General features: G+C 46.4%; 1 protein-coding gene across 10 annotated transcripts in view; it reads right to left on the reverse strand.

Moving 5' to 3' along the window:
- KIF9 (kinesin family member 9) overlaps positions 1–12,466 on the reverse strand; it is a 115,880-nt gene that overhangs the window by 69,391 nt on the left and 34,023 nt on the right. For all 10 annotated transcript variants that reach the window (XM_058288511.2, XM_058288510.2, XM_058288514.1 and 7 more), the window contains 4 exons: positions 4,094–4,177; positions 3,893–3,985; positions 2,992–3,139; positions 2,327–2,391 (listed from right to left, as the gene is read on the reverse strand). In XM_058288511.2, coding sequence (XP_058144494.1) covers positions 2,327–2,391; positions 2,992–3,139; positions 3,893–3,985; positions 4,094–4,177 — 390 coding nt within the window. The remainder of the gene's footprint in view (positions 1–2,326; positions 2,392–2,991; positions 3,140–3,892; positions 3,986–4,093; positions 4,178–12,466) is intronic.

The raw sequence follows: 12,466 nt of genomic DNA on the forward strand, positions 1-12,466 counted from the left end.
GTGGTCGGTGTGCGGCAAACGGTGACCCTGAGTGGAGGGAGGAACTGGAAAGGCCTAGCTAACCTTGGCTGCTGAGCAACAAAGCCGAAGGCTCAAGCCAGCAGAATCCCGGGGCGGGGGAGGGGGGTTGAGAGAGAGAGAACACGAGGAGTGTCTCTGGTCTTTGGTCAATCACTTGTGAGCACAGAAACTTACAAAACAGGTAAGAGTCCACTGGGAAAGATGAAGCCCCGTGCAGAGGTATGCTCCAAAGCGGCGCAGGGTCCCCTGGGCCCATGGAGTGACGTCAGAGAGTGGGAGGTGGGTTCCTGTCCAAGTCTCCCTGGAGGGGCAGGCAGCCAGGGGCAGTTATGGCTGGAGGCCCCTGAGGCGCCACATGAGCAGGCCCTGGGCCCCACTGCGCCAGCGCAGGAGGAGGGGGTGACAGGGGTGGTAGCATACTGGCTCCGAGCTACCTCAGGGAAGGGACACTGAAATGGGGAAGCAGGTGGAATGGGGACGGGGCACCCAGGAAGCGGTCCAGAGGAGGGCCGGCCGGGGCTCTCCCTGGGGCTACTCTCACAGCTTCTCTGTCAAGCTGCGGGAGCCCTGCCTCACGGGGTCACTGGGAAACTCAGCAACAGGGCCTGTGATGTGCTCCGCAGTGAGCCCTCGGGGGCAGGCCGCCAGAGGTGGTACTGTCTCTGCTGGGGCGAATTCGGACCCTCCTGTACCAAGCCCAGCAGCGGGTGCGGTCCCCATGCCAACGTGGCCACTACGCACGCACACAGGGATGTCTCTAAGGGTTTTCAATGTCTGGAGAAGAGGCTCATTAGCTTGCCTACTCCTAGTCTGCTTTTACCCCCCACCCCAAACTCCTGAGCCTCCTCCGGCAGCTCCTCTGGGCACCCAAGAACCAAGGGGTGTGGGCACAAGCCCCTGGGGACAGAAGGTGCCAGGAGATTTGCTTGCTGGGCTGTGACCACCTCGGAGGGTGGGGATACAAGGAGAGGGAGGGCATCTTTCGTTTTGGAAGGCAGCCGGTGGCCGGGTCACCCAGGACCCCTCTTGGGCTTTGTTATGGGGTGACCTTCCCGTACGCTCCCCCTCGGGATGCCACCTGCTCATCAGCTGGGCCTGCCGCCCCTGCTGCCCTGGCCATCCAATCCTAGGGGAGTGGTGGGAGAGCTCCCGCTGGGATGCTGTGTTGCCCTAGAGCATCCCTGGAAACAACGTGTTTCACGTAAATGGATTCTTCAGACACTGAAACTTGCCCCAAGCATCCACACTTGCAAAGTAAAATTCCTAAGGAGAGCTTTTCAACTCTGTCTTACTTACGATGGGGTGATGGGGCGGTACTTCCAAGGAAGGCTGTGGGGAGGGCCCTACCTGGGGGCGCTTGGACTCACCTGTGTGGCTACCTGGCCAGCGCTGGGCCCTTCTTACCACTGTGGACTCTCACAAGCGTCTCCCCTCCCGGGGCCACCCTGAGTCCTGCCGCTGGGTCAGTCTCCCTGAGTCACAGCTCTGGCCACAGCCCTTCCCTACTCCACCTGCGTGACAGGCACCTGCAGGAGAACAGCCGAGGCCTCGGCCTGGCCACCAGGGCCCACCCGGCCCTGGCAGCTTCCTCTCTTCTCCTTCCACTGCAGTAGGCCAGGGCGTTGTTCATGTGGCCACGCTTCAGTGCGCCATCTCCGCGGCAGGAGCAGCTCGCTGCTCAACCCTGTCACCAACCCCTTAACCCAGCTCATGACCCGCCTTCTCCCCCCTCCCTTCCTCCTCTGCAGGCCTTCTCCATCTGGGCCTCTCACGTTACTTAGGGCTGTGGCTTATCTTGTTCCAGGTTGGGAACTCTGAGGCCCAGGGTCATGTAAGACTCTCCTGGACCACACTGCCCACCCCCCCACCTCGCACACAGCAGGTGCTTAATACCGGTCTGCTCACACCAACCTTACAAGCACAGCCTGCAGCCCGTGGTGTCCTCAAGGTTTTTAAGCATAGGTGATTATGAAGAACCACCACCCACCTCTCCTGCCTGATCCCCCCCCACCACAGAAGCAGCACCCCTGGAAACATGGTCCTTGGCCCCCCAAATCCAGCCCTCAGGTGTCCCTTCTTGCACAGCCGCCCAGCTGAGCCAGCCTCCCACCTTGCCCTCTTCCTCAGCACAGCTTCTTCCCCTTAGTGTGCAGAGTTTCGATCCGGGGGCTCTGGGGCTCCCTCAGCAATTCTGGCTCAGATTCATGGCCCAGGCTGCTGCGTCACTGCCAATGTCTGTGGCTGGGGTGCCAGTTTAGCCAGCAGGGCCAGCCTTCCCCAGCCCTGGCACCCGGGCTTCACGTACCGTCTCTTCTAACTGGGCAGCTTCTCCGTAGATGTTTGTCACCAGGACCATGTTGCAGTTTCCCCCTGTAGAAATCAGGACACAGAAGGGCCTTGAACCATGGGGATTCCTAGCAAGAGACTGCCTTGAGGCAGGTAGGGTCAGAGAGGACACAACTGGGGGGCAAGGGTAAGAGAGAGTGAAGGGAGAGCTGGGGGAGGGCAGCAGAGGAGAGATGGTGTGGGCCAGGGAAGGCCAGGGTAGGGGGAGAGGGGTGAGCCAGGGCTTTGCCCCGATGCCTCAGTGAACAACCAGACACTAAGGACTGTGTCCTATCGAAGGACTGGGGACAAGGGGATGAGGCAACACAGTCCCTGCTCCTCTACTGCAGAGGCTGCCGGGGAAAGGAAGATGTCATGGGAGAAGCCCCCGGGGCTTCAAGGCTTTGAAGGATTGTGACAGCTGCTTCGGGGTCAGGGGGACAGGGGAAGTATTCGTGGCAGAGGCACAAGGTCCTGAGGCACGCACGGCATGGCATGTTCTGGGCATACGCCTGCTCACATGAGTCCGAGGTCACTGTGAAAGGGCTGCAGGTCAGCCGTTACCACCAGCAGATGTGGCAGGCCTGACCCCCGTTCCCCCCCCCCCCCCGGGGCGCAGGCCCCTAGGCACCAACACAAGCTCACCTAGAGAGTCCTTCAGGGCGTGGGTGAGCTTGCACTGCCTGAAGGGGATGTGGTCCCTCTTCTGGTCCCCGAGGGCAATGATGGCTTGCTCCAGGAAGGACAATGACTTGTTGATATAGGTGGCTTCCTTCAGGACTCGGCCCTCGGACTACGAAGCAAAGGACAGTTGCACTTGGACAGGGTGGAGAGGCTGCCCCACCAACAGGGCTGCCCTCCTGGCCAGGCCAGAGCCTCCTTCCCAAAATAAGGGTCTTCTCTCAATGCCTGGGATGGCATCCCCTCTTGGGCTAATGCGGGGAATACCAAGGCTGATGAGAAGAGACACGTGGATATTCATGTGAACACTCATGTGACTATGCATAGTCATGCCAATACTCAAAGAGTCATACTAATTAGAACACACATAGGAGTGCTTGTGCAGATACGTGTGCAAATATTCCTGTGAATATTTTACACCGATATAAACACTCAAATGCACATTCAAATGCTTCCTGAATACTCTTGTGAATACTTGTGCAAATACACTTTTACCAATATTCATTTGAAATGAAATATTCATGCAAATTTTCAGGTGAGTATTCATTTTCATATTCAGAGTAATGCTAATACCAGAAGGGAGCATTTTCTGAGCACTAGAGTGCCAGGCACCTTGCTAAGAATTTAGGGGGCATCACCTCATTGGGTAGCTACAGAAGTTCTCTGAGGTAGGGATCACCCCTCGTAGCAGCTGTTTCTGTCCCTCCAGCTCCTCAGGGTCAAGTCCACAGACTTCACAGCCTAATCCTGGCTCAGGACTGGGCTCACGAATGCCAGGTGAGAGATGGCCTGTATTTCCACAGCACTAGGCTGGAAGTGGGACCCATGGCTTATTGAGAAGGAGCCTCTTGCACCCCTCACTTACCCCAGACTTCCCCAGCCTCTCCGAGCCTGCTAGATCCACCAAGTTGATTTTCGAAGTGATGTACTTTTCATCTGACAAGATCCGCGAGTGGGCCTACAAATCATCCAAAAAAAGGCTGGACTCTCACAGAAAGTTTCTGACTGAGCTGGAGCCCTGGGGATTGACTGTCCCTCCCAGGCCATTCAAAGAACTTCTTCTTACCTCCATGTAGATGGTGAAAATGCAGTGGGACCTGGAGGAGTTTTTGTTCAGTGTGTGGGAGGCTATAATCCTGTTGGTTTCTCCCTGGAGGGAAAGGAAAATAAAGTCAGATAACATTTCAAAAAATTAAAATAGCAAAGCATTTGGAACATTTTTCATTTATACTGCCGGCTACACAGGTGATCTCAGATCACTGCAAACTTGTGGGCCTTCAGGCAAACCTCCTCTCTGAGCAAAAATGTAGGGAGACAAATTAGAGTCCAGACCTGTATTTTCACCTCCTGTTGGAGGTGTGTGAATTGATAAAGTTTCCTGAAGAGCAAAGTGGCAATAAGGATCGAGAGTCTGAAAAATGGTCATGATGCAGAGATTCTGTTTCTAGGACTGGCTTAGAGACATGGCAGAAGGTGCAGGCAGAGGGTTACATGCTGAAATTGTCACAGGATCATTCAGGAGGGCAAAGAATTGGAAGCAACCTATGGACCCAACAATTAGGGAATGTTCTATACAATGGAATATTATACAGCCAGGAAAACATCGACAAATTGCTTTGTTTTTTAATTAGGGAAGCTGTGAGTTTACAAAACAATCACATACACAGCATAACATACAGGATTCACATACACCACCCTACTACCACCTTGCATTGGTGTGGAATGTTTGTTATAATTGATGAGAGAACATCAAATAATACTACTGTATTTGTATAATACTGTAGCTTACATTAGTTATATTTTACTCATAAACCACCCTATTATTAACACCATGTAATAGTATTGTACATTTATTACAGTTCATGAAAGAACATTCTCCTTTTTGTCCTGTTAACCACAGTCCATCATCCACCACAGTCCATGGTCCCCTGTATAATCCATCCAAAGTGTACACTCAGTGACTCTCAGTATCATCACAGATCTGTGATGTCATTACCACAGTCAATTTTAGAAAGCTTTTATTACTCTAAAAAGAAAAATCCCATACCCCTGTAGGTCCCCCTATTGTTGAACCTTGACATTGATATAGTAACTTTGTTGCCACTGATGCAAAATACTGCAATATTACTAGTAAATAAAGCCTATAAGTTACATTAGTTGATTTTCCCATATATCACCATATTCTTATCACCTTGTAATAGTGACATACATTTGTTCTAGTTCATGGAAGAACATTCTTGTATTTGTATTATTAACCACAATCCTCATTTATCACTGAATTCGCTATGTTATACAGTCTCAAAATTATCCTTTCTTTCAATTGACACTAACCTCCCTGGACAACCCCTTTCAGCCACAATCACATTTGTAAATCAGAAGTGTTGATTATACTCACTATAATGTGTTATCATCAATTCTAACCATTTTCCCACATTTACAACCCCCCTTATTAAACATTCAGCATCTGCTCCCCCTTCTCAACTCACATTCTATATTCTATAGTTTAACTCCTGTGTAGGGAACCCCATGTGCAAGGAGTGTGCCCTGTAAGGAGAGCCACCCTGTGCAAAAAAAGTGCAACCTGCCCAGGAGTGGCACTGTACACACGGAGATCTGACGCAGCAAGATGATGCAACAAAAAGAGACATAGATTCCCGGTGCAGCTGACAAGAATACAAGCGGATACAGAAGAACACACAGCAAATGGACACAGAGAGCAGGCAATGGTGGGGGGAAGAAGGGGAGAGAAATATATAAAAAATGAATCTTTTAAAAAAAAATTCACCAGAGATGTCTTTGAGTAAATTACCTGTTAAGATTAGAGTTTTGATTTGACCACATCATTAGGGTGTGACTCAGGGCTGAGTCCCTGCCCCCTTGGTGGGCTATATAAACAAAGACTCACCCAAGAAGACACACAAAAGAAGACATGGAAGACAGAGAGCTCCATAGATGCCAGAGGAGAGAAGGCTCAAAGAGCTAAAGCCCTGGGAAGAGAGAACTGAGTCATTCACCTGATAGTTTGCAGCTGAGAAAGCTGGGAAAGAAACGAGCCCTATGCCAGACTGATAGAGGAAGCCCTGAGAGACAAGCACCACGCCAGCCTACAGCTGAGCTCAGAAGAAGCTGGGCCCTCAGAACCTTCAGAGGAAGAAGGAAGAGGAGACCAGGCAGAGCTTGCCTGCCATCTCGCTGCAACACATGGCAAGTGACTCTGGTGAGTCAGCCTTGAGCTGGACTCTTTAGGGTCTTGTAACTTTTACCTCAAATAAATATCCTTTATAAAAGCTAGCAGATTTCTGGTATTTTGCATCAGCACCCCTTTGGCTGACTAATACATATAGTTATCGAATATTTTCTTCCTGTAAGGAGCTACCTTTTCACCTTCTTGACATAGTCATTTGAAGCACAAAAGTGTTTAACTTTGAGGTGTTTTTCTTTTGTTGCTCATGATTGGGTATAAGATTTAAGAAACCACCTCCTAGAACAAGATCTTGAATATGTTTTCTTACATTTTCTTCTAGGAGTTTTATGGATCTAGCTTTTATATTTAGGTCTTTGACCCATTTTGAGTTAATTTTTGTATAAGGCACAAGATAGGAGTCCTCTTTCTTTCTTTTGCGTATGCATATCCAGTTCTCCCAGCACCATTTGTTGAAGAGACTGTTCTGGGTAGTCTTGACAGCCTAGTCAAAATCAACTGACCATAGATGTGAGGGTCTATTCCTGAACTCTTTTTTTTTTCTAAATGCATTTTTAAAAAACATTACATTAAAAAAATATGAGGTCCCCATATACCTCCTACCCCCCTCGCCCCACTCCTCCCCCCATAACAACAATCTCCTCCATCATCATGAGACATTCATTGCATTTGGTGAATACATCTCTGAGCACCGCTGCACCTCATGGTTAATGGTCCACATCATAGCCCACACTCTCCCACATTCTACCCAATGGGCCATGGGAGGACATACAATGTCCAGTAACTGTCCCTGCAGCACCACGCAGGACAACTCCAAGTCCCAAAAACGCCCCCACATTTCATCTCTTCCTCCCACTCCCTACCTCCAGCAGCCACCATGGCCACTTTCTCCACACCAATGCCACATTTTCTTTGATTACTAATCACAATAGTTCATGAATAGAATATCAGTAAGTCCACTCTAATCCATATTCTATTCCTCCATCCTGTGGACCTTAGAATGGGTGTGTCCACTCCATATCTATATCAAGAGGGGACCTAAGCTGGATGCAATTCTCCTGCTTTCAGTTGCAGGGAGTCTTGGCTCCCTGGTGTGGTGGTTGACCTTCTTCACATCCATGTTAGATGAGTGTGGTAAGTCCAATAAACCAGAGTGTAGGAGTTGCAAGTCTGTTGAGGCTCAGGGCCTGGCTATCACATGGTCAGTCCAGAGATTCAAGTCCCCTGGGTATACATTCAACCCCAGCACCAACTACAGTTCCAGTAAAAGTAAAAGAAGAGACTTGTGGACAAAGATCACATCTAAGTCCAGCTCCATTGCACAGAAACACAAACTCCAAAGTAGGGTCAACTGAGATGGCACTGAACTCCATCTGCCATGGCCATAGAACCTGTGGGTCTCTGTAGCTCTCAGGAGAACCAAAACCTGGGGTTGCATCTACTTTATCTGTCTCTGGGACTCTGCTCAGGTGTGCATAAAGGCAACCCCTCTGATAACCTCCTGGCTCTTTTTGGAGACTCATAGCCATATAAACTCATTTGTCCTTTCCATTTCCCCCTTTTCTTCAGGTCAAAAAGCATTTTTAACTCCTGGTATTATAGGTAGACTGAGATATTCTGCTGGTCCGAGTTGACCCTTTTATTCAAGGTCATTTTCTAGTTACATCATCAGCTGGTACTTGTAGTAATCCCTTGGCACCAGGGAGGCTCATCCCCGGGAATCATGTCCCACACTGGGGGGAAGGCAACACATTTACATGCTGAGTTTGGCTTCGAGACTGGCCACATTTGAGCAACATGGAGGCTCTCAGGAGGTAACTCTTAGGCACCCTGCAGCTCTAGGCCTTGTTCTTATTTCAGGTGCACAGGCTCACAAGCAGTCATTAGCATCAAGGGCTCATTGTTGGACCTTCCTTCTTTTTTGGTCTTTGGCGTTGGACTTGGGGGATTGTTGCTGTTCCTTTAGGGACTGTGATAGAGCTCCCCTGGCCAGGAACTCAGCACTCCCTCAGTTGTTGTTTTTAATTGTAACCACTATGAAAATATCCAAACATTTTTATGTACCCTGGATATATGCCCTGTAGGACTCCCTGCCAACCATGTGTCCCCTGTCAATAACATCCCACACCAGTATTCCTCCCCTGCCATTGTTGAACCTCTCTGTGATCCAAAACTTCTTCAAAAGCGAAGCCCAATATATTGCCAGGTTCCATTAATAGTAAAATGGAATATAGTGATGAGTTTAAAGGTTAGATATAGAATACATATTAATTTAGAAAAATTAAGGTAAAAATAAATTGGGGTATCAAAAAATTTTTAAATACAAAAGCTTTGTTTTTGACATTTTGCCTTCCATCACCTCAATAAGTGTTGCCCTGTATGCAAATTGGCAAGGCAACTACTTCTGTCTTTTCCTCAGTGTCTACGTCCTATCTTTTTCTTTTTTTCCCCTAATTATTAAGCTTATCTTCATGACAGTTTTAGATCACAGTAATTCATATACACAATATACAGTACTCCCATGTATCCAACATAAAACCCTTTTCCCTTCCACAGCAATAACGTTTTTACATACTCATATTATATTTACTGAAACTCATGTACAGATATTGAGATAGTAGCTTTCAAATAAGGTAACATTTGGGTTTACATTGTGGTTTATATTTTAGACTATACAATTTTCTAAATTTTTAGTTATCTTATGTTTTACATTATGATGTACATTTTAGCCTATCAGCCCCTATATATTTTTGGTGTAATTTAATGTCTTATATCCATCCTTGCGTACTCTTCTGGAACACTTCTTTTGCCCACACAGTTACATTGGTTCCATCTATTCAATACCTCTTTCCCTCTGCCCTTAGGGCCCACAGTGACAGTCAGTCTTCATTGCTTGAAGGGCCATGTTCAGAGATGCTTGCAACAGTGTTGAGGACTTGACATGCTCAACTGCCCTAATGCACTGGGAGCCACCATTTTTCTCGAGAGATACAATGCCCTCTATTTGAGAACATCAGTCCTCCCCAGGATGTGGGTATACCTTCACTCTCATTATATGGGGCTCTATCCAATGATATAACCCACTATGGCAAAATGAGCATTCACATTCTCCCTAGGAGCCTGTCCTGCGTCAGATTATCCCCTTTAAGCATCTTAAATAGGTAACCTTCCTTATTATATTTTTGAAAAAGTTTTCTCAGCATTATACTCTCAACCAAATACCTGACAATCTCCTATGTTCGTATGTTGCGCCATCCTCCCCCCAATTTCTTGGGCAATATTACCCATCCTCCCATCCCTAACCCCCTCAAGCCCGCAAAGCCCCACCCAAAGGTAACCCTATTCCCCTATTTTATCCCTTCCTTGTACAAATACTTACCTCCAGCTTATCATAGATTTCTACCCATATAGGTGTCAGCTTACATCCTTCCTCTATCCCCCATTTTCATTTAAGCCTATCATCCAGTCTCTAGCTCTCTGAGGCAGCTTGGTTTATTTATTTCATATCATTGAGGTCATGTAGTATTTGTCCTTCAATGCCTGGGTTGCTTCACTCAATTAAGGTTCTCATCCATTTTATCACGTGTGTTTGTAGTGTATTTGTTCTTAAAGCTGAGTAGTATTCCATTGTATGTATATACCACATTTTATTTATACATTCATCTGTTGATGGGCATTTGGGTTGATTCCTCTTTGACCCACTGTTTTTCTAGGAGTATGCTGTTTAATTTCCGTATCTTGGTGTGAAATCTGGGTCTCTGGCCCTTGCAGATTTCCAGCTTCACTCCACTGTGGTCAGAGATATTATTTTGTATGATTTCGATCTTTCTGAATTCATTGAGCCTTTCTTTGTGGCCTAGCATATGGTCTATCTTGGAGAATGATCCATGTGCACTTGAGAAAAATGTATATCCTGCTGTATTCGGGTATAATGATCTGTATATGTCTATTAGATCCAGCTCCTCTAATATACTGTTTGTTTCTTTATTGATTCTCTTTTGAGATGTTCTGTCCAAAGTTGATAGTGGGTATTAAAGTCTCCCACTATAATTGTAGAGGCATCTATTCTTTCACTTAGTTTTTCCAGTGTTTGCCTCATGTATTTGGAGGCACCCTTGTTAGGAGCATAAATATTTATGATTGTTCGCTCTTCTTTTTTTTCTTTTTTTAAGATTTATTTATTTAATTTCTCTCCCCTTCCCCCCACCCCCCACCCCAGTTGTCTGTTCTCTGTATCTGTTTGCTGCGTGTTCTATTGTCCACTTCTGTTGTTGTCAGCAGCACAGGAATCAGTGTTTCATCAGCTCTCCGTGTGTGTGGCGCCATTCCTGGGCAGGCTGCACTTTCTTTCGCGCTGGGCGGCTCTCCTTATGGGGCACACTCCTTGTGCATGGGGCTCCCCTACACGGGGGACACTCCTTCATGGCACGGCACTCCTTGCGCGCATCAGCACTGCGCATGGGCCAGCTCCACACGGGTCAAGGAAGCCCAGGGTTTGAACTGCGGACCTCCCATGTGGTAGACGGACGCCCTAACCACTGGGCCAAGTTCGCCGCCTGTTCGTTCTTCTTGAAAGATTATCCCTTTCACTAATATGTAGTATCCATGTTTGTCTCTCACAATTGTTTCACATTTAAAGTCTATTTTGTCTGATATTAATATAGCTACTCCTGCCTTTTTTTGGTTATTGTTTGCTTGTAAGATTGTTTTCCAGCCATTCACTTTCAACCTCCATGAATCTCTGGGTCTAAGATGTGTTTGTTGTAGACAGCATATAAGATGGGTCACATTTCCTTATCCAATCTTCCAGTCTGAATCTTTTGACAGGTGAGTTTAATCCATTGACATTCAGTGTTATTACTTTCAAGAAATTATTTATGTTAGCCATATTTTGTTTGGACTTGTGTTTGTCATATTTTGTTTGTTTTTTCCTTTTCTTTTTGTCTTTTTTGTTGCTCTTATACTCTCCTCCAACTCTGCCTCTCCTGTTTTGTTTTCTTTTTTTGTTCTTCCTGCAGAACTCCCTTTAGTATTTCTTGAAGGGCAGGGTTCTTGTTGGCATACTCTTTTAATTTCTATTTATCTGTGAATATTTTGAATTCTCCATCATTTTTGAATCCTAGCTTAGCTGGGTAGAGTATTCTTGGTTGGAAATTTTTTTCTTTTAGTACCTTGACTATATCATACCACTGCCTTCTTGCCTCCATGGTTTCAGATGAGAAATCAGCACTTAATCTTATGGAGCCTCCCTTATATGTGATGTTTCTCTTTTCTCTTGCTGCTTTTAGAATTTTCTCTTTGTCTTGAGCATTGAATAATTTGACAAGTATACGTCTTGGGGTGGGCCTGTTGGGATTTATGGTGTTTGGGGTGCACTGTGTTTTCTGGACATGTACACCCATCTCTCTCAGTAGATTTGGGAAGTTTTCAGCCATTATTTCCTCCAACACCCCTTCTGTCCCTTTTCCCTTCTCTTCTCCTTCTGGGATGCCTATAATACATATGTTTGTGCATTTTGCATTGTCATTCAGGTCCCTAAGTCCCAGCTGGATTTTTTCTATCTTTTTATTGATCATTTCTACTATCTCTTTGCTTTCAGATGTACTGTCTTCCACGTCGCTAATTCTCTCCTCTGCCTCTTCGAACCTGCTGCTATTTGCTGAGAGTGTATTTTTGATTTCTTGAACTGTGGTGTTCATCACCATCATATCTGTTATCTTTTTGTATATGTCTGCAACTTCCTCTCCAAGTGTTTTCTTCATATTGTTAATCTCTTCTTTTACTTCATTAAGTTGGACTCTAATATATGTTTTGAGATCTTTAATTACTTGTCCAATGTTCTGCTCCTCTTCCTGGTTTTTAGTTTGTTGATTGGATTTGGCCATGTTTTCCTGATTATTGGTTTGGTTTGTAGTTTTTTGTTGCTATCTGGTCATCATTTTATCTTGATGGGTTTAATCAGTTCCTTAGCTTCTTTGTCTAGTCTTGGGGATTAATTAGTTGTTGTTTGTGTGTAAGTGTTATGTCTTTTCTTTGTTACTTTGTTCTTCTTACTCTATTTTCTTGTTGCTGGCTAAGTTTACTCTTGCAAGAATCTCCTCTGTCACCATTCCACTAAATCGACGTCCAGACACCTCCTGCCCTGCAAACACCCAAAACAGCCTGGTCCAGCAGGACTCCAACCCTACTCAGCTGCTTCTTTGCAGGAGAGATTATGAGATGCACTCACTCAGATGC

The sequence above is a fragment of the Dasypus novemcinctus genome, chromosome 26 (assembly GCF_030445035.2).
Source record: "Dasypus novemcinctus isolate mDasNov1 chromosome 26, mDasNov1.1.hap2, whole genome shotgun sequence".
Taxonomy (NCBI): Eukaryota; Metazoa; Chordata; class Mammalia; order Cingulata; family Dasypodidae; genus Dasypus; species Dasypus novemcinctus.